General features: G+C 39.5%; 1 protein-coding gene across 1 annotated transcript in view; it reads right to left on the reverse strand.

The window, feature by feature from the left end:
- The window catches only part of LOC121951238 (phosphatase and actin regulator 1-like), a 41,871-nt gene extending 27,526 nt beyond the window's left edge, over positions 1 to 14,345 (reverse strand). Inside the window, 4 exon segments of the mRNA XM_042497498.1 lie at positions 729 to 809; positions 9,601 to 9,765; positions 13,873 to 13,930; positions 13,932 to 14,345. Coding sequence (XP_042353432.1) covers positions 729 to 809; positions 9,601 to 9,765; positions 13,873 to 13,930; positions 13,932 to 14,150 — 523 coding nt within the window. The 5' untranslated portion in view covers positions 14,151 to 14,345.
- Positions 14,346 to 20,807: the final 6,462 nt, after the last annotated feature.

Genomic DNA, 20,807 nt, shown 5'->3' on the forward strand with positions numbered 1-20,807 from the left:
TTCTAATAACATATAATAATTTAATAATAGTAACATTTTATTTGCAAAGCGATTTTCTAGACCCTAAAGGGAAAAAAATGAAAACCCCAAAAACATTAGGCATAAAATCACATAAAATTGCAGGTACAGACAGTGCAGACAGTGCAGACAGTGCAGACAGCACAAACAGCCACAGCGAAGTACCTAGCCTTAAATGAACCCAATGTTCTATTTATATTTGTACTATTTAAGTATGTTTGTCAGACATTTGTTTTGGCTTTCTTCATATTTTTGGACATTGTCCAAAAAGCTCAACTTTAAAAAAACAAAAAGATTAAAAAAAAAAAACACCACACATTTCCTAATCTTCTCTGTTCACATCTTGGCAGGAGTCAATGGACTTTCTGAGCTTCACCAACTTTGTTTTTGATGTCCTGAGGCATGGAGCACTCTGCTGTCAGACTCATATATTCACTGGCTTTGAATACAGGGCGTCTAAGGCACATCAAATCAAGATCAAAGAGTTTATAAAACCCCACAAAATTTCTATAATGAAAGATTATATCTCTAGATGCCCCGTGCCAAATCTTGAAGAGCGCACTTCAGAGACTACTGATTAATGAGGAGATGAATAACTGAAGACCTTCCAATTTAAAGCACCACGTCTACCCTTTTTGCAGTTTCTACTTAAAAATGAGACAATTTCCAACTCTGTTAAATTAGACTGTAACTGTAGAACATCAGCTCACCTTTTTCAAAGATCTCTTTCAGCACTCCTCTCTTGATCAACTCATCTCTGCTCTGTCGCATTGACATCTTCCTCTCCAAAGCTGCAGGGGGTAAAGGAGAATAACGTTAAAGTCATTTTTATATTACTCAAACCTTTCAATACAAAACAAAGCTGAAAAAGATCCCCAGAACCCTAAGGCAAAATAGTTTGCAATTACAAGTCATGGTTTTAGTAGATTTTTCCAAGTTATACAGAAAATACTTTAACTGGAAGTCTGTGAGGAACTTTAAAGATAGAAAAGCACATAAAGCATATAAAATAACCATATCCTTTACAAGATTTCTTTCCAGTTGTTATGGTCATTTTAATTGGACAATGATTTTTTTTTGTTGAAAACATGATGATAAAAAGACAAGGCAGACATTATTTTATATTTTCTCTTTTTCAACAAATCCCATGAAAAGACCAAAAGTAACTGTGATTTGGTCTTCCCTGTTCTGTCTTCGGCACTCAGTCTCAAAACCATCTGTGCTGAACACTTAAACCTTTTTAAACATGTCTAAAATACATTGTGTTATTTTTAAAAATGGCCTAATACTTTCTAAAAACAGTTGGGCACTGTAGTTTTTAACAGAAGTTATTCAACCACGAGTAAGTAGAGGATTTGTTGGAGACTATCTTCAGCTGCGGATTAATACATGTTTGGTTGGCTACTGAGTATTTTTAGTAACATGATGGTGGATGTGGAATAGACATAAAATAACTTCTGTGCCCATGTTTATAGTAATGACAGAACATGTCAGTCCAACAATGTGTCTCATGAAGCTTTTGATAGTGTTTGGACAACAGCAGCCTGTTGTCATTCCCAGGGCATCAAATACAACAGTTTTGTCAGTGGCTGTTAGTGTCTGATTCAGACGGATAAGGCACCCTTTAGCATCTGTAAGGGACTTCAACGTTAACCCATCTGCAGCAAATGGCATAGAATGAAGACAGAAAAAGTCTGCATAGGCGAATGGGTCAAACATGTGTAGGCCTTTAACACAGGAGACTGGTGTTTGTGTCCCCTGTGGAACCAAAAGTCCAAATTGAGTTTTTTTTAACTATATACATACTTAGAAACTTACTGTTATATACTTATTTTAACCCAGACTATGATATTTTATCTAAACCTAACCAAGTAGGGTTTTTTTTGCCAAAACCTAAAATAGTTTTAGTGGCAAAACCCAAGATTCCTGTGGACACAGACATTTATTTTGAAAAGATACTATGCATTCAGCAAGCAAAAATTGGCATGGTGTCGTCTGTCATCTCAAACTGATGCTAGAGGGGTACCTAGAGCAGCATCATTCGAAGCAAAGGGCCACTGGCAAAGCTGCTGTATTTGATGAACTGGGAGTGAGAATGTGTTGACTTGAAAATATATGAGATGATACTTGTTAATAAAATCAATTTATTGTGGGATTTTGTCTGTTTAAAGGATTTGATAATAAGACAATAGAAAAATTTCAATTTTTGCATTTTATTTTTTATTTTCTGAACACAACTGTATCTGCAGTATATTATGAGGCCTGCTTTACAAGTATGTGTATTGGTACTTTTTTAGATCTTTTGATTAGATAAAATATCAGAATTCCAAGCAACTTCTGTAAAGAGAACAGAAGTATTAAAATCCTGAATTTTGCTGTAAAGATAATCTGTGAAAGTGTGACTTCTCATCTCAACACCTAAAGCAAAAAACAGGGCCTGATTAACACAAGAGATTAAAAAATGGAGGAGTGATTACAACAACGCTTCTCATTGCGATGCATTATGCACAAGATAACATGTCCCATAGCTACTGCGTCTATTTTTAGGCTTCAAAAGTCGAGCCACTTAACATCTTCTATCAGTAGGCTGAACAAAAGCAGTTAAAAATCATGTCAGTAATTTCTAAAGATGCCCCTGCATACAAACCAATTAAGAATGTGAAATGAGGATCAGCAACAAACACTTAAGAACACGGTGCAAGAATCTCTCTGCAGGACTCTGCAGCTCCTGCTTAAGAGGGAGATCACAGATTGTGCCATGTGTGCTTTACATATGACCCAGGAGTCCTGTCCCAGCTCTATCAGAGGGCGCTGTGTTCAATGCTAATACACCCTCAGTGTGGATTGATGAAAACACGGAGAGCTTGACCTCTCTTTTCCTTGCCCTTTGTCAGAACACAGTGGATTTAAAACCAACTGCTCAGAGTCCAAAATTAAAAAACACAAATGAGAGTGATACAAATGTCAGACAGACAGGCCCCCAGGGCAGAAAATTTGGATCTTGGTGCTTCAGTGTTGAAAAATACCACAGCAGAGCGAGCTATCATCAAACAGTACGCTCCATTATGAGTTCCTCCAGCGTACCAGATGTTCAATATCACTCAATACTTCAAAAGTTTTCCAAGAGAAGCCTGTTTGACATCAGCTCCAAGCCAGGAATTAGTTAAGCAGCGAAACATTTTGGGGGGGAAAATACGTGACCAAAATATCACCAATATGTCCCACAAAGACTCATCTCTACCAGACCCCTAGGAAGTGGGAAATTAAGGAGTGTGAAATGAAAGGAAATTGTGCCATTTGTAGATGCTACTTGGGATGCTAATGCTGGTAGCTCCATCGAAAAGTGATTTTTTTCCCACCAAGACGCAGCAAATTTAACATTAGGTCAAGTCAAGGGGATAATAGAGTTATCAAACAGTTGACCCAGAATAAACATAGAGGGATTTTTCTAACTGAGAGTTCAATGCAGACAGGATTGTTTTCCTCAAAGCACCAAAGGCGTCACACATCTCACTTCTTTGTACCTTTGCATTCTCAAACATCATTAAAATTTACAACAGTTCAAAAAATGGTTTCTATTAATAATGTCTGCCAGCTGAGCCGTGCCTGTATAATGAGAAAAGTAAACCTTGTAGTGCTCTGAAAATTTAATCAAAACCAGGGATCTCTGCACCTTGGCAGTCAATTTTCATGAAACTCACACAACCCTCTTTAAATGAGAAGCAACGACTTTGCTTTGACTACTAATGTCTGTATCTTTTTTGGGATGTAGACCACAAAAAAAAACAAAAAAACATGTTACAATAGGTTGAAAGTTTCTATCTTTATACCACCTCTTTTCATTAAATGCAAATCCTTTAATAATTATTAATTCTGGCAACAAATCTTGCATGAATGTAACCTCTGTTATACTTTGACATCCCTGTCATGCGTTATTTTGAAAAACAAATAGTCTGTCTTTTATTAATTGTTAATCAAAATGACAAATGCTTTAAAAACCATCAGCACCAACTCTTTGCCAAAGCGGGGAAACCCAGGGCTAAAGGTTGTCGCTTGGCTGGCGGGGCTGTAATATGTTCAGGGATTACAAAATAAAAAGTAATTACTCAAAGCTTTATGACATAACTGCTATGCCACGGGACGTGGACAGTTGCGTAACACCATTAACTCAAAACACCCGTGCGAGGTTACATCTCCAGATTGATAGATATTGTGTGCACGTAAAAACAAAAGAAAATGTTAGAATGAGCGCAGCTGTTGGTGCACTAGCCGAACACCGAGTCAGGAGTTAAAACACTGGCTGGTATTGCAACAACATTTTGTTCAATATTTAATGAATACATTAATAGTGTGCAAGAACTGGAATTTCATGTTCATTTCATCAGGAAGGTCCTGTGAGGGCAATACAAAAAAAAAACGCATTCACTGTGGATAAAAAGCTGCCAAATATTTAACTTTGATCCTGAAAGTGGCTGACTGGATCAACAGAATGGCAATTTATCAGCTGCTTTGCAATACGGTCTATTACTTGTGTACCTGCAGCATCCAGCTCAGGTACACTAACTGAAACATGCAACAAACGCTCATGTAAGCCCATTAATACCAAGAAAATATTGCAATCTTTCATATGAGAGCACAAAACGCAGAAAACATCCTCTACATCACCTTGAATATCAACCAAGTTCTATTTTGGATCGTCCACCGTGACCTAAAGTGGTGTCCAACACTGCAGCCACTCAATCTGCACCAAGATGAGAAGATTAGACACTCATTGGGGAGACTCAGCTGAGAGCATATTAAATGAAACTGGCATATCTGAGTGCAGCCAGTATTGATCTGAGAACACTACACTTAGTTTTTTTTTTTTTTTAGAGAAAATATATTCCACTGTGAAGTGACCCAGATAGTCAGAACACATCCTACCAACCCTGAGGCTCAGTAGCTCAAAGTGGAGGCTTTTATCGAGGCAATTCTCTGAGCCTGAGCCTGACAAAAACTGTATTAAAACTTTCATGGAGTCTTTTATCAATGAGGAGCTCAAGCGCTCACATGTCAGAAGCTCCGATGTGGCTAAACATGACCTTGATACATAAAAAGGATGCAGCAGGTTTGTAATGTGACTTTGGTTTTTCCTCTTTACACAATATATAATCACAGGCGGATTGTGAGACAATCACCTCCCGTGCACAAATATGCAAAGGGCCCCACCACCACTCCTACATGGGGACAAGACACACAGGTGATGGTTTTCAGTCTCTTTGTAGTTTTAATGCATCTTTTTAGTTGTTTTTTGTCTCTTTGTGTTTTCTTATAGGTCTTATCTGTCATTTTCTTGTTATTTGTGTCCTTTTAAGGTAATATTGTGTCTTTGTGTCGGTTTTGGTTGTTTTGTGTTTTGTTGTAATCATTTGTAGTCTCCTTGAGGTTGTTGTGTGTCTCACTGTAGTTGTTTTGGTTCTCTAAATTATTGTCTGTCTTGTCCTATCAGGCAGTTTGTCACAAATTTCAGTTGCATTCCTTTTATCAAACAATTTCTTAAATTAGCCTTTGATTATGTTCTGGCCCGCCATCTAATTGCTTAGAAAAAAACTGCCCCGAGGTCAAACTTACTTGCTGACCCCTGCTCTATGCATTTCATTTGCATGTTTTTGTGGTCATTTTGAATGTCTTCCTGGTCAGTATTTGTTCTTTTGAATGACATTTTGTAAGTGACACTGTCAGACCTGACACTTTGGGCCTCTGGGCGTATGTCTAGTAGGCCCATTCAGTAAACCATCCGTGTATATAATCCTCAAACAGTTAGGAAATCTAATTTTAATCTAAAAATCAGCTAATAACGTCAGAAATAATGCATTTAGACGACTGCTGTTCATAAGAAAATGACAACTAATTGGATTACAAATAAAAAATGAAGATAACATCAGACTACCACATGCATTATCTTTGACGAATCACCACCTAGTGAGATCTCTTTGTGATAGAAACTGTCTGTGAGAATGTAGCAAGCACGATAAGACAGCATGATAAGATATCGGACTGTCAGGCCCTCCCTCCTTCCTTCCTGAGGTGAAGAGTACAGTCCCCCAGAGCTGGCCTTCATCTGCTTAATATCACAACACATTTATAATCCTCGACTGTGCACAGTGTCCAATTATCTACGACAACATCTGCATGCCCAGTGGCTGGTCTGCTCCCCACTGACACAGGAAACATAATCAACAGTAAGGCATCACAGACAACTGCAGAGACGAGAAGACAGTACGTAGGGTCGTGTATCAGAGCAGTGCAGCAGGAACTGCAATGAACAGTTTGTCTTTAATGACTGAATGTAAAGTGCTACCATACAGCACATTTCTAAGTTTGTTTAAGCAACAGGTTGAAAGTATTAATACAATAACACAGTATTGGTCATAATCATGTGGCAGCAGTTTTCTTATATCTGTTAAAATGAGGTCAACCCATTCCAGGCTTTTAGGCTAGTAAATAAATAGGCTGCCATCTTAGTGTTGACAAATTAAATGAGGGCAAATGCACAACACTATGTTCTATTTAAAAACACATCAATAGTTCGGTTACAAGTCAAGCCAAAGTCTATACTGTTTCCAAGGTGAAATTAGCTGAATTTTGTACCCCTTAACACAGCTTTTATTACAACAAAATGCTCGTTACAAGAGGACTGAATTGTGTAAATAATTACACCAGGAAATCTTTCTTGGAAGATGTCTGATCACAAGTGAACCATCACAAAACTGCTTTCTCCAGATTATTTTTTTGTTCATTTTTTCCCCAATTTAAGGTTTTGTTACATAATATGCCTGCTCAAAATCTACTCCACACTTCACTCTGTCGTTAGCTATTCATGCACAACACTGGATTCAGTGCCTTTCAAACCACTGAATGCAACATATTATCTAATACTTTGCCAGATCACAACAGGGTGCATTCGAGCAGGTGAACATGATCATGTCGACCAGCACACGTTAGCCTCTACTTTGCAAATACTGGAAATATGAAAACTATAAATCAATGGACATGCAAAACTCCCTTTATAATTATAGGCTCATGAAAGATCCAGTTTCATAAGTTTTGTTAGTGGATTGTGGGTGCACAATTGAATAAAAGGAATACGGTCTTTAAAAGGAACAGCATTCAACATTCAGAGCCTATTCAAGATTCAGACGTTGTCAACATGGAGTTGGTTTAGCTGGCAGCTAACGGTGCTAACAGCATGAATGGGGCTAACATCAGCAACAGTGGGAAACCGGAGGGTTGGCGTTATGCTTCTGCGGTGATGCCCTTATGCTACTGGGTTCAGGACGGCATTATCAGTGGTAACCATTGTATGAGTGCAGTGCAATACTAGCCAGTGAGAACAGTCACTGCTACTCAAATACATGTGCAGTTGTAGGCGCACAGTTGGATTAAAAGCATACAAAATTATTAAAGGGAGCTGTATGCAACATTCAAAGCATATCTATGATTCAGAGTCTGAGCCAGGATTGCCTGCACACAGCTCTCAACATGGAAGTGGCAGAGCATGCAGCTAGCAGCTACCAGTACGAGCACATTATGGTGCTAACAGCCCAAACAATGCTAACAACAGTAACAGTGGGCAACTTGAAGGTGGGCGTTGTGCCTCTGCAACGACTCTCTTCCGCCACTGTGGGTATGGCCGGCACTATCAGCAGTAACTGCAGTAATGTAGCAGTGCACAGAAGTGGTGATTAGCTAGTCAGCGGGACACAGTCACAGGTACTAACATGCACTAACGTGTGTAAGATGCATTAACGGCAGATTCACACTGGCTACATGAGCATTAATATGCAAGCGCAACATGAACGACTACTACAACACTGGATAGAGAAGCTTGGTTAACACACCCAGAAGGAACTTAACTACATTCTCTGCTCAGAACGCCTGTATCCCATTAGATCTTTACATAGCAAATAGTTGTTTGTTGCTATATTAATGTCCTGAATGTCCTATAGATCACCTTTAAAGCAGCTGTGTCAGTTCATCGTTACTCATGACCCGTTTCACATTACACATTTGTAGTCATTTGAGCCATTGTTTATACAAAAGTATTTATTTGTGCAGCTTTAAATCCCCTTTTAAGTTCAACCGTCCATGAGCTGACCGCTCCAGTTCAAAATCCCTGTGCCACGTCCTGTCATTTGAATTTACTGCACTGGCTGACGCTTGTGTGACTTCAACTCTTCCACTGCTGGCTGCACAAGTGCAGGCCTCAGTACTCTTGTTTGGGGCTTTAAAAGTCAGGTTCACGCTTCTTGCCGAAATTGATGTGACAGTGTGGTGGCGTCACTGCGGCTACAGAACCTGCCTGAGCGTTGGAGCTACTTGGAAGACTGCACAAAAGCCTACAGCTTGAAACGATGCACAAATTCCACCTAAAGGCCGCTCTAGCGAGATATGCTGGTGGGTTATAATCCACCATCATGCTGCCATCAAAAAGGATTGAATAGAACAATAGGAGCAAAAGAATTATTTGGAGACAGCGGCATTATGCATACAAAACAAGTGGATGACAAAAGCGATGAAGAGAGCTTTATCACTCAACCCCACTGTGCATTAACACTATTGTAACAGAAAAAAAGCCCTTTTGTTGCTCTGCTTTTCATTGTTGTTCTTCACATCAGGGGAGATGCTGTTATAATAGAGCATACATGATTGCACCAATGAACTGAAAACATCGACAGGATTGTCTCATCAAGTGCACGCTCGCTATTAAAACACAGTAAAACATCAAAAAGTCAAGCGTCAAGCTTAGACATATAGATTTTGCCAGCACTTGCTAAAGATGCATCATAGTCCAGAGAGACTGCTGAGCTCGGGGGATCATGTTAGGGCAGAAACACAAGCTACAGCCAAAGTGCATTCTGGGAAAAGTAACAGTCAAATCTGAGCTGAAAGGTAAACTCAACCAAAAAAAGTCATGTTTTTGTGCTTGAGGAAAGACTGAGATGGTATGTAAGAGAGCAATGAGGCCACCACAACAGTGATGCTCAAATCAACCCAAAGACTGATTCATTCAGGAAATTCACACCTGGAGGATGCTAAATTAATAGCATAATCTAAATTAGAACATCCTGTCCTGTTCAGACTGGATACAGGCCTCTGCGCAATTGCTCATCCTATACACAGCAAGCAAGAATTCTGCTTCCAAACCGCAAGATGCAGCCTGACAAAGTGTCTCCTCCTGTCCGCCCGGCTGAGGCTGGAATTCAGGATGTGTCAGCCGAGGAAAAATAAATACAGCCACATCTGAAGAGAGCATGTCCTTCACTCGCCCCTGACAACACTGGCCTGCGAGATCAAAGGAACTCTAAAGAGACCTCAAAACACGAAACTCCAACGCTGCACTTTTGCTGAATCAATTTGCCGCATTTTCAATAACCCTGGAGACTGAAACTTAATACCATTTTCTTTTGGCCAATGGATATACACTGAATTTGTTTTTTTTTTCTAACAACCTTACGGGGTATAAAATAGTTGTTTGTATATACATGTGTTTTTTTGTGCTTATATTATCATACTATAGAATTAGGAAAAAATGTAATTTACCAGCAGAGGTCTGCTTGAACTTCTCACTCTTTTTCTTCCTCCATTTCCAGGGCTTGAGGAGGCGTCCCAGAGTGGCAAACTTGCTCCGACGACGGATGGGTGGAGTGTGGGTGCCGGAGACCAAGGACTCAGAACGCATGGCGGCCAGCCTCTCTACTTCCTCAGCTGTGAGGGAATAAAAACAAAAAAACGGGGTCTAGTTTAGGTGAGGATGCAGAGGAGGTGATATTCTGGTAATCATGCTGGAGAGCTCACAGTGAATGCAGCAGACACTTTTGCTTACAAAGATCCAAGCAGTATGAATCTGTGCCAAGTGGCCTCCCGAATTCCCTAGTAACTGGATGAGGTTGGGAGTGGATAAACAAACCTGCAAATCAGATAGCATTACGCAGGATACGCTCCGAGTCTAAACAGTTTGAGGCTGCATCACGCTGAGAGGTTGGCGTTAGCTTGCCAAAACACACTAAACAGACTGATAAGCACCTCATTAAGGGGAAATCTTTCTACTCCTCATCAAATATTCACAAAAGCCAGCCCGTTTGAGTTTTACATACCATCAGATATCAAGAGCCAAGAATGTTAAGCACTTCATTAGAACACCAGCTATTAAGTGAAAAAATGAATACATGCTATGATTAAAAGATGCTGCAAACAACCCCACTTACAATCCACCAGACGTCAGGGCACACACCAACTGTGGCAAAAGTTGCCTTGTGCTTAGAAACGACAGGTTTTAGCTGCACAGGTAAGATCTTAAAGAGGTGTTCAAACTGAAATCTTTGACTCGAGCAGCTTGTGAACAGATCTAAAAACCAAACAATGCATGCAGCACACAAACTATAATGTGCCCTCTAGGTATGAACTGCTTTTCTCTTCACTCTTTAGTCGCTTTACAAGCTAACTGAACACAAGACATTTCAGAAGTTTTTCAACAGAATTCAACCATATTTCAAGTGCAGAAAACCTGCAAAATATTCACTAAAACAACTTTAATATTCCCACCTGAAGTATAACTGCACTCATGGATTATACAGTATTGAAAAAAAATCAATTTAAAGGGACTTCAATCTAAAGTAGGTAACATTAAAATATATACTTGCTTAAACTGCTATACTTGCAGTTCAGTAAAAAAAATGGCCTTTTTTTGTTTTCCTACCTTTTGAATTCACCCATTTAATAACAATAATAACAACAATAATAATAATAATGTGCTTTGCTTGCAGTTCAGTAAAAAAATGGCTCTTTTTCTGGTCTCCTACCTTTTGAATTCACCCATTTAATAACAATAATAACAACAATAATAATAGAAATGATTCAAGGACACCGTACAAGTATCAATGCAACCACAGATAGTAAAGTCAAACAATCATTAATAAACAGTAATAAGTTAAAAATAACTTCACAAATCATTGTCATAAAAAAAACAAAACAAGGTATAAAATCAGTATAATGAAATCACCATCAGTGCAATTAAGATGTGTGTGTGTCACCATAAAATCAGACCCAATATGACAGATTGAAAAGGTGTGTTTTTTAACAGGATTTGTGTCCACTTTTTCTGCACAGACTCAAAGCTTTCCGAGTGTGGTGATGTGTCTGCTTTCATTGTTGTCCAAGTTGGCGTCTGGGATGCAAGACTGTGCTATCATTGCAAATGATGATGCAAGTTAGACAAAAATAGAAGCAGACCTGATAGATTCCCCATCTCAAGCAAGTGTTACAGCTACAGTAGGTCACTTTTATAAAAAATACCTTTTTGTAATTTTTGCTGAAACTGTCGCTACATCCTGACAGTAATACATGAGACAGATAATCTGACAGAATCAGGTTCTTGTGCATCCTCCTGGTGCTCCTCATGGAATTTGCAATAATCCACAGCACCTGAATGATAACAATCATTTAGTGCCGGGAGGAGTCTCTATCGCAGAGTTCATCACTGCATTTGCTGACAACAGCATGCACGGAAAGACAAGTACACAGAGGATGACGTTTCACAAAAAAATCTTCTTTTCATTCACACAGGTCCTCTGTTTACTTGTCTTTGCCAGTGTTGGCATGGCATGTCCATCGACATCAACACGCAAGAACAAAATGTTTCATCATTTGTCACTACGCCACTGTAGTGGTAAGCAAAAAAAAAACAAACAAACATGAATCGAGCCTTTGCTATAATGGCATTTGTGTGTCGAAAAAAAGTTTGAAGAGGAGGAAATTGTGGACACGGTCGTAGCTGGGAAAAGAGGCCAACTTGGCATGCCAATTTCACAATGAGTATTTATTAGCATCTACTAGCATTTTGCAGTGTCACGCTGATCAGTGCCACTGACACTCTGATGTAGGACCACTGTTTTAGAGCCACAACCAAAGATATTGCCATGTTTCTTTCACATTGGTTATCTTTTGGGCTCTGATTGGTTGTTTTCATTCAGGATTCTTGCAGATGCCATGAGAAGCACTAGGAGAAGCACATTTTTTTTTCACATTTCATCTCTCATATACTACTGTCAGGATATATTGGCAGTTATTTTAGCAAATATTACAAACGTTATTTTTCTAATAAAAGTGACCTACTGTAGCTTTAATACTTGCTTGAGATGGGTAATCCATCACGTCTGCTTTTATTTTTGTCTTACTTGCATCATCATTTGCAACGATGGCGCAGTCTTGCATCGCCAGGCGTCATGATTTCTGGCCTCCTGGGAGCAACGATAACTCAACTTGGACAACAGTGAAAGCAGACATATCACCTCACTTAGACAGCTTCATGAAAAAATATTCAGATATAGAAACACAGAAAAGGCCAAGTTTTCATGACTGGGTCGGGGTGGCAGACTGGAGTCTGGATGCATGAGGTGACCTCTAGCACAGCGTGTCCTATCAGTTGTCAGTGTCACCACATTGCGTCAGATCATCACCCATGACATGCTGTCAGGGAATGTGCTGCTGACTTGCTTTTGAATGATTACATCATATTCACATTCATGATGTTTGCCAACATGGAAATATCACTTTGCGGGCTAGTCACCTCCCCAGGGCAACGGGACAGCAGGATAAATAACGTGACAGTAATGCGACAGAAATCAGTCCCAAGGACCATCAACTGAATGCTCTGGTGCCTCTGAGCCAACCATATTAGCGATCCTGCCACCAAACTACTCTATAAATAGCTCTACAGTCAATGCTAATTGAATCCAATAGAGATTCAAATTACTTCATTAGAGGTCTGAAAGCTTGATAAAGACAGGAAGACAAACAAGCAAATCTAACCTGAGTAACATTCAACAGCCAACCACTTCTATATATTGCATGATTTTTAACTTCAATAAAAGAAATACAAACTGAACATCAGATCACAACATCAAACACTTCTTTGTAGGCAACAAACCCTCTAGTCTACACATGGCTGAAATATATATTATATTTACAAAAGAGGAAAGCTTTTGATTTTGGTGCACTGTGAAGATGTACCCAAAGGGCTTGCTGTATTGTGTTTCATACTACCCCATATTTCTTTTACAGGCAGAAAACACAGAACTAGAATGTCTACAGTTTAAGTGCATGGTGATGTAATTAATCACAGTCTTGACAAAATCCTGGCTGAGCAGAGACAAGCTCAATCTGCAAAGAAAAAAGGGGGAGAGAAAAAAACAGAGAAAATCCTCTTGCAAGTATCCAGGCTGATTAAAATGTGGTGCTGTTTTTAAAAGGCAGGTGACCATTTCATGACATCAGACACACCATCTTCATCATGTTGCATGTAACCTACATTCTCCAAAAACACCCTGATGTGGCTGCTTTTAATTAAAAACACTTGTTTGCATACCAAAATGGCTGAGTGATGATGTAATGACACTAAACTGGAAACGGCTTTGTGTAAACAGCCTATGTAGTTCCCATTTCAGTGGCATCTACATCCTAAATAGGTGACAAATACAGCTTTCCATATAATGATTCATATTTTCTACGAGGACAACCAACAAGTAGCAATGCAAGTGAGAGCCCAACCCAATCAGAAGTTCTGATCCAGTCAGAGGCAGTTTCCACAACAGCAACAGTCGCTTTGTGTCTAAAGGTATACACTGACCCACTTACACTGAATATTGTCACACGCGAGACACATGAAGGAGACGCAAAGCACACAGAGACATAGGAGCGCCTGATCTGGTTGTCAAACAGAGCCCAGAGGCATGGCCATCGCCGAAAAAAAAGAGATCCTGGATGGCGGTACCGCATGGGCGAAACCACACCAGGCACGAGCCTATCCATACTCACCGTCCTGCGTGTCGTTCCCGCGGCTGCAATTGCTGCAAATGTGCTTTATCTCTTTTCCCGATGTGACAGTGGATCGTAAAGGGCATGTTGTTGTTGTGGTGCGGATGCTGGCCGTGCCCTTTCTTGTTGCTGAGAGACATGATTTTGACCAGGCTGAACGCTTTTTTCTTAGGTTTCTCCACCGCTACGGGCGTTTCTCGGCACCCCGTGGTGAGCCAAGTGCCGTGCATGATGGTGGGCGCTGGATCCACCGTCGGGTAATTGGCCGTCTTGAACATTTGGGGGGGGGGGGGGGGGACGCGAAAACGGAGCGGCGCGTTACGACGGCGTGAAGTGAAATTAAAGGGCCATCAATTGAGTCCTACCTGACCTACAGCAGCAGCTCCCATCGACCTCTCTGCTGTATTCCCACACCTTTACCTGAGATCCCAATAATCTACAGCTATGCTTGCGCAACGCAAACGCCGCCGCCCGCCGCCGCTGCTGCTGCTGCTGAGAGAGAAAAAACCCTGCTGCCAGATCCAAGTGAGCTAATAATAAAATAGAGGGTGAGTAGTGAATGGCAGTGACTACCTCTCCCTCCCAGAGCTGTAGACTGCAGTCGGGTTGTAGCTAATCCGCGATTAGTGGTGCTGAGCAGTGGGTGCCTGTGATTGGCTGCACGGAGCGCTCCTCTAATAGGCCAGAGGACGGAGGAAAAGTTGCCCGTCTGATAATAGAATAGCTATCACTACTTTATTTTCTGACGAATTACATTAAATGACAGAGGCTTTAAAACGGCTGTAACAGCAAAAGAGCGAGTTATTGCCTGGTTATGGTTTAATCAACATTTTTATTATTTACGGACTGATCTCTGGGGTGTGACTTTTTTTTTTTAATTATTTTTATATTGACCCTCTCTCTGCAGAAACAAATATTTATCCTTGAGCCTCCCTGAGTGGAGGAAATGCATGGTTCTCCCTCCACCATATAGGCCCAGACCACATGTTTGTGTAGGGCTGTCAAACATTATTTTATTAAATCGAGATTATTGCAGAATGTCAGCAGCTAATTGTAATTAATTTCATTTTGTTAAGTGCATGTTTTCATTTCAATTATTTTTGCATTTGAAATCGCCTTGCTGTTTTTCTATCACCAAATTTTACCCTCATTTTGGAGCGTTATTACTGGCCAGCTTCCTGATAAGCATGAATTGTTGGTAGCACTGTATTCCTTGGGTCTTCTAGTTGTAAATTATACGGCTGATACCGATAACATGTCAGTATTATCATGCATCCCTAGTTTTTGGTCATTTCGTCTCTCTTTGGAGTCATTTTTGTCTCTTTGTAGTCATTTTGTGACTCTTTGTGGTTGTTTTGCCCCATTTGTAGATCTTTTGTTTCTCTTTGTAGCTCCTTTGTATCACTTTGTGTCTCTTTAGGGTAATTTTGAGTCTCTTCCTGGTTGGTACATTTTAATTTGAGTGACATTTTGCAGGTGAAGAACTGTGGGGGCCCTGATAGTTTTGTTTGGATTAGTGTTCAGTTATCCATCCATGGGATTTAGGGACATCTATTAGCAAAATAGTATATAATATTTAGAACTATATTTTCATCTCCTTATAACCACCTGAAAATAACAACTGTAGTGTTTTTGTTACCAAGAATTAACAGTTTAAATCTAAATACAGAGCAGGTCCTCTTCCATGTAGTCTGCTATGTTGTTCTATAACAGCCCAGAAAATACAAACCAAACATGGACTCTAGATAAGGCTATTTGCATTTTTGTATTTGTCACTGTAGTTTACATGCTTAGCACACTGGAGAGTTTCAGGTCTGCTATGTTGCCACAAGATGCCACTAAATTCAGCATACTAGACCTTTAAATCACACACTATTTACTCAAGCAGGAAGCAGTTACAGTTGGCTGGCTAATACACATGTAGCCTACATCAGCTGATTCAACATTGTCCTCAAAGGATATCAGTGTATAACAAATAAAGGGTACGCCCTTCCCATTTATCCACCCTCTCTGCAAAACTGATGAGAAAGGATAGAAGATTAAGTGAGATCTAGAGGTTCAGTTTAAGTGCAAGGGTTCAACAGAGGTGAATGGAAAAAAAGGATTACTCTAATGTAGGTGCAATAACAAACAAGAGCTCAACGAAAAAAGCAAAGGGACCATAATCAGTGATCACAAAGCTCAACACTTCAAATGAGAAAGCTCAGCCTAAAGTAACAGCGTGGCATTAAATATTCTTTCTTTACATCACAAATTCCAAACAGCAACTTGGTTGATCCCTGAAGTTACTGTGCACATTTTGGGGTAATTGATAACATTAATGGGCAGTTAATGAGGTTAATCATGGAAAAGATAACGGACCCCACGCATTTCCAATCATGTTTCCTACAGAGCAGTGAATGGTGGGCTGGGACGGGTGGGGGGGGTATCTTTGATGTTCCTTCAGTGAGCTGCAGCTTATTCCAGTGACATCAAAGCTCGCTCTGAAATGAGGGACAGAGGCACTTGATTTACTCCCACCACGGTGCAATGCTGCCCCTGCCCTCAGTTGCCTCTTTTTTTCAGCACAAAGTTTCACTCTCTTGCATTCGTGTGCGTTAAAGTTCAGGAAACTAGCAAGAAAGAGCTACTTTTGTGTCCGAAAAACATTTTGCAGCAAAGAGTAAGAGGTTAATGGATAAAGGAGTGAAAGTGCCTCGCATCGGGCAGATAATACTGCAGCAAGGTGCTACTTGAAAGGGAAGACTTTAAACTCTCAAAAAATGTATGTTGCCGTCATAATGCTCCACTAGTTTCATAAACAAGAACAGTGATAACCTTTCTCTCCCTGTTAACTCGCATCAGTGCACATTATTCCGCCCAAAGGACATTGAATAATCTTAAAATGTACTTAAGGATCAAGGCTCAAAGCTGGTATTGGCCTTAAAAGTGTGAGGACTTATACGGGCCTACATCTTGTTAAACTCAAGGCCACTTACGCCTTAATTTCCTGTTAGATCATTTTTACAAGAATCAGATAATTAAAGCTACAAGGCAGGTCATTTGTCGGCTGCGAGGGAGAATGGTCACATTTGGCGATGTGGTTATGTAACCTCTGTGTCAGGCGGCACTGATCAGTGCTACAGCAGATCCCCTCTGTTAATCCGTAAGAGAGGAAGGGGTGAACATTTATTAACTATTAAGTCATTTTTATAAAAAACAGTTTTTCTTTTACTTTGAAATGTGTTTAATATGAAGTACATTGTCTTACTGTCATTATCTCCCTCACAATAAAGGCTGTATATATGCTTATATTGGTAGAACTGATGTTAGATTTCTGAAGTTTATTATACTGCAATTTGCATATTGCCTATCAATTTACTGTACAGTTATTTGTATCAAAGTGCATCAATCTTTGTTTTTATTATGTAACTTCTACTTGCTATTTCCCACAGATGGCTGTTATTATGACCCCTGCTGTCAATGAAGGGGATAATATTTTTTTGTTGAAGTGTAAATGGGGTTAGTTCAGAAACTGTTGTTGATGTAGGTCCCAAGGCCAACTGAGCATGTGATACTGTAATATATATATATATATATATATATATATATATATATATATATATATATATATACCTTCCCTTGAACTGCCCTCACAAACTTGCCTCTGGAATTGTCGCTGTTAACCTATTTGTATTTATTCTGAAATTTTAATTTTTGTTTCAATCAAACATAATAGTTAGCTATTTTGAAGTACAAGAATCAATTTATTTAAAGGTCCAGTGTGTAGGTTTTAGGGGGTATACTGGCAGAAATTTAATATAATATAATTTTCTTTAGTGTATAATCAACTGAAAACAAGAATTGTTGAGTTTTTGTTACCTTAGAATGAGCCGTTTGTATCTACATAGAGAGCGGGTCCACTCCGTTTTTTTATTATCTCTCTTGGATGACATACACTTTTAGTAATGAGTGGATCTTCGAGTGTTTAAAAAATCTATATGAACTGCATATATTGTAATCCTCGCTTGGAGAAAAAAACGTGTCAGAGCTTCATTCAATGTGTTCGGGCAGCACTAAACCTCTGCTTTTGCCTGTCAATGAGTCATTGCACAGACTTGCTATTTTCAAATATCCCATTGCGAGAGACTCTTACTCGGGGCTGCAGCCCTGTTCTGGGGACTACTAACAGGGTGCAGACTTCACACTGTATCACCAGTAAACAGGGAAATACAGCAAGTGCTGCTGGACAAAGCAGTAAGTGACAACAGTACTGTCTGTGGTGGAAACACAACACAAATCTAGAGTCTAGCCACCTCTTTGTAGGTGCCATCTTTGGTTCCAGAGGTACTATACTGAAAGCCAATGATGGAAACGCAGCTTTAATCCCCCTGAATCGTAAACACATTTCCTTTTAAAGTTAGGTCAGATACAATCTTAGCTTTCAACCCTGTCCTAACCATGGATAGATTAGTGAACAGACCTACTGGGCAGAGGCCCAAAGTGTCAGGGTGCCCCCCTGGCCTTCACTTGCAACATGTCACTCAAATTAACAGATTCAGGGCCGGCCTCTAGCTCACCTTTGCAGCGGCCCGGGTTCGATTCCAGCCTGTGTCCCTTTGCTGCATGTCACTCCCCTTCTCTCTCCCACATTTCCTGTCGTTCTATAGCTGTCCTATCAATAAAGGGAAAAATCCCCCCAAAAATAATCTTTAAAATTAACACATACTAACCATGAAGAGACTCAAAAAGACCACAAAGAGACACAAAATAACTACAAAAAGCATCAAAACAACATCATAGAGAAACACACACACACACAAAAAAAAATGCGTAATGTCTAAAAAATGCAAAACAGCAACAAAATAAGAGGCCAAACCACCACAAAGTCTGTGTGTCTCATACGTATGAGAGGTGGTGGGGTCTTTTGCCTATCTGTGCCCAGGGGCCCATGATTTCATAATACGCCCATGGTCCTGTCCACAGAAAACCTGCCTCACTCTTCCTGCCTCGTGAAAAACAAACATTTGGTAAGATTAATTGTAGTGTTTGTGTGCTGGTTCTGAGTTTGTTTTTAGAGGTGCTTCCATCTATTTGAAACTTTGAGTCATTCAGCATAAAATCTTGGGATCAGTGCTGGTTTTCAAAAACTAAGTATACTCTCCTATGGTTGACAACATACCTGTCACGTGTCACAAACTGTCACAACAAACTTAAACTGTCACAGTAAGCTCACCCAAAGCTGCTAAGAAGTATTTGCCAATCCTCTCTGACTCACATCTGATGGATATGTTGGCTCGTAGAGTTGTTGCCATGAAGCTGCAGTAGATGTTCGTTGTCAGTGCCACTAAAAAGCCGGGAGAGAATAGTCTCTACTACACTTGTTAGAATTAAATGTAAAATGTGTGATATTGTACTTGGAAAAAAAAGTTGACAATGTTGTTTCTTTGATATCTGGATTCTGGTTCCAACTGGTTTCCATGGATGTGGTGCAGGTTTTAGGGCAAAACAATCGTACAACTTCCGACTGAGCAGCCTGTCACTACAAATCTGCTGTTCCTGTTCTCCCTGCATCTCTCTGTCTCTTCCCATCTGTCATTCTCTCTCTGCATTTTTATCTGTCGTTCTCCCTCATAGTTACACACGCACACACAGTACCACATTTCCTTGACACAATCTAAAAGAGAATTAATAAGGTGGTAAAAGTGCAGTGCCATGCCTTTTCCACTTACTTGATGTAGGGAAATGTCAGTGATTGTTATGCAATTATAATCTGTAAGGAGAATGACTCTTCACAATTATTAATGCAGTTCTTGGCTCCATATTCAGCATTAAGCTCAGTCTTCACTCAGTAATGTGACATGATTATGTAAAGTCCACAGACTACAACACTTGAGGAGTGAAATAGTGATGGCCCCATTTACATCTAAACGAACAGTTCTCCCAAAATTCCAAAAATCCTATTTTTAAGGGTATTGCTCAGCCGTGTGTGATGGCAGTGTACATTAGGACACATCAGGACTTTAAAGGGACAGTCACCCCGCAAACAACAATCATCTAGTTCTGTTATATTCCCATGTACCAGCAGGAAAAAAAGGATTCTCAAAATCAGACTGGAAAAAGATCTATCAAACTTCAACTAAAGGAATCACTTATTTGACTCAGGGCATGAGGGGTATAGGGCATTTTTTTTTTTTTTTTTTTACATTTTTGTAAAATACAGGACCTGTTTCTGGAGAAACAGTGATTTGTTCAATTTTGATTTGTTTACATTGTGGTTTACTGCCCAGCAGCCTGCTGCTCTCTCACTTAATACTACAACGATTTCAAAAATGGTTGTTCAGTCGCTAAGAAACAATTGCATGGGAATAGGGTCCAGATTGAAAAATACAAAAATTAACCCTTAAGGCTCTGTTAGAGATAGAGGACAAACAAGTACAGGTGCATTTTTGTTTTGTGATTTGTCTGTTTTAATTTATCTATTTTAATTTATCCTTTTATTCTTTCCATCTTGATCGTGTTTAATTCTATTACTTTTATTTCCGTGTTTACTGCTTATATTCTTTATATTGTATTTAGTCTTATTGGTACGGGTTATTATTGTTTTTAGTGTTTCTATCTCTGTTTCTTATTATCATCTGTCTTCCTTTTAATTTGTTTTTTGCCTCAGATGATCTCGTTTAATTCTATTGGACGTGTGGAATGGGTTGGGTGATGGGTTGAAACAAAGCACAGAAATAAATCAATATGAAAATACTATACAAAAAAAGATATTTTTGCAGGTATATAGGTGAGGAAAGGATTAGTTACGGGTGTTTCGATGTATTTTGTAACACTGCTGGGATATTTATTTATATATTCTGCTTTGCTTTGTTTCTCAAAGCACTTTTAAACTGTGTTTTTAATAAGAGGCTATTATTATTATTACTGCATATACTCTTTGTATTGTATTTAGT

This window comes from Plectropomus leopardus, chromosome 12 (assembly GCF_008729295.1).
Source record: "Plectropomus leopardus isolate mb chromosome 12, YSFRI_Pleo_2.0, whole genome shotgun sequence".
Taxonomy (NCBI): domain Eukaryota; kingdom Metazoa; phylum Chordata; class Actinopteri; order Perciformes; family Serranidae; genus Plectropomus; species Plectropomus leopardus.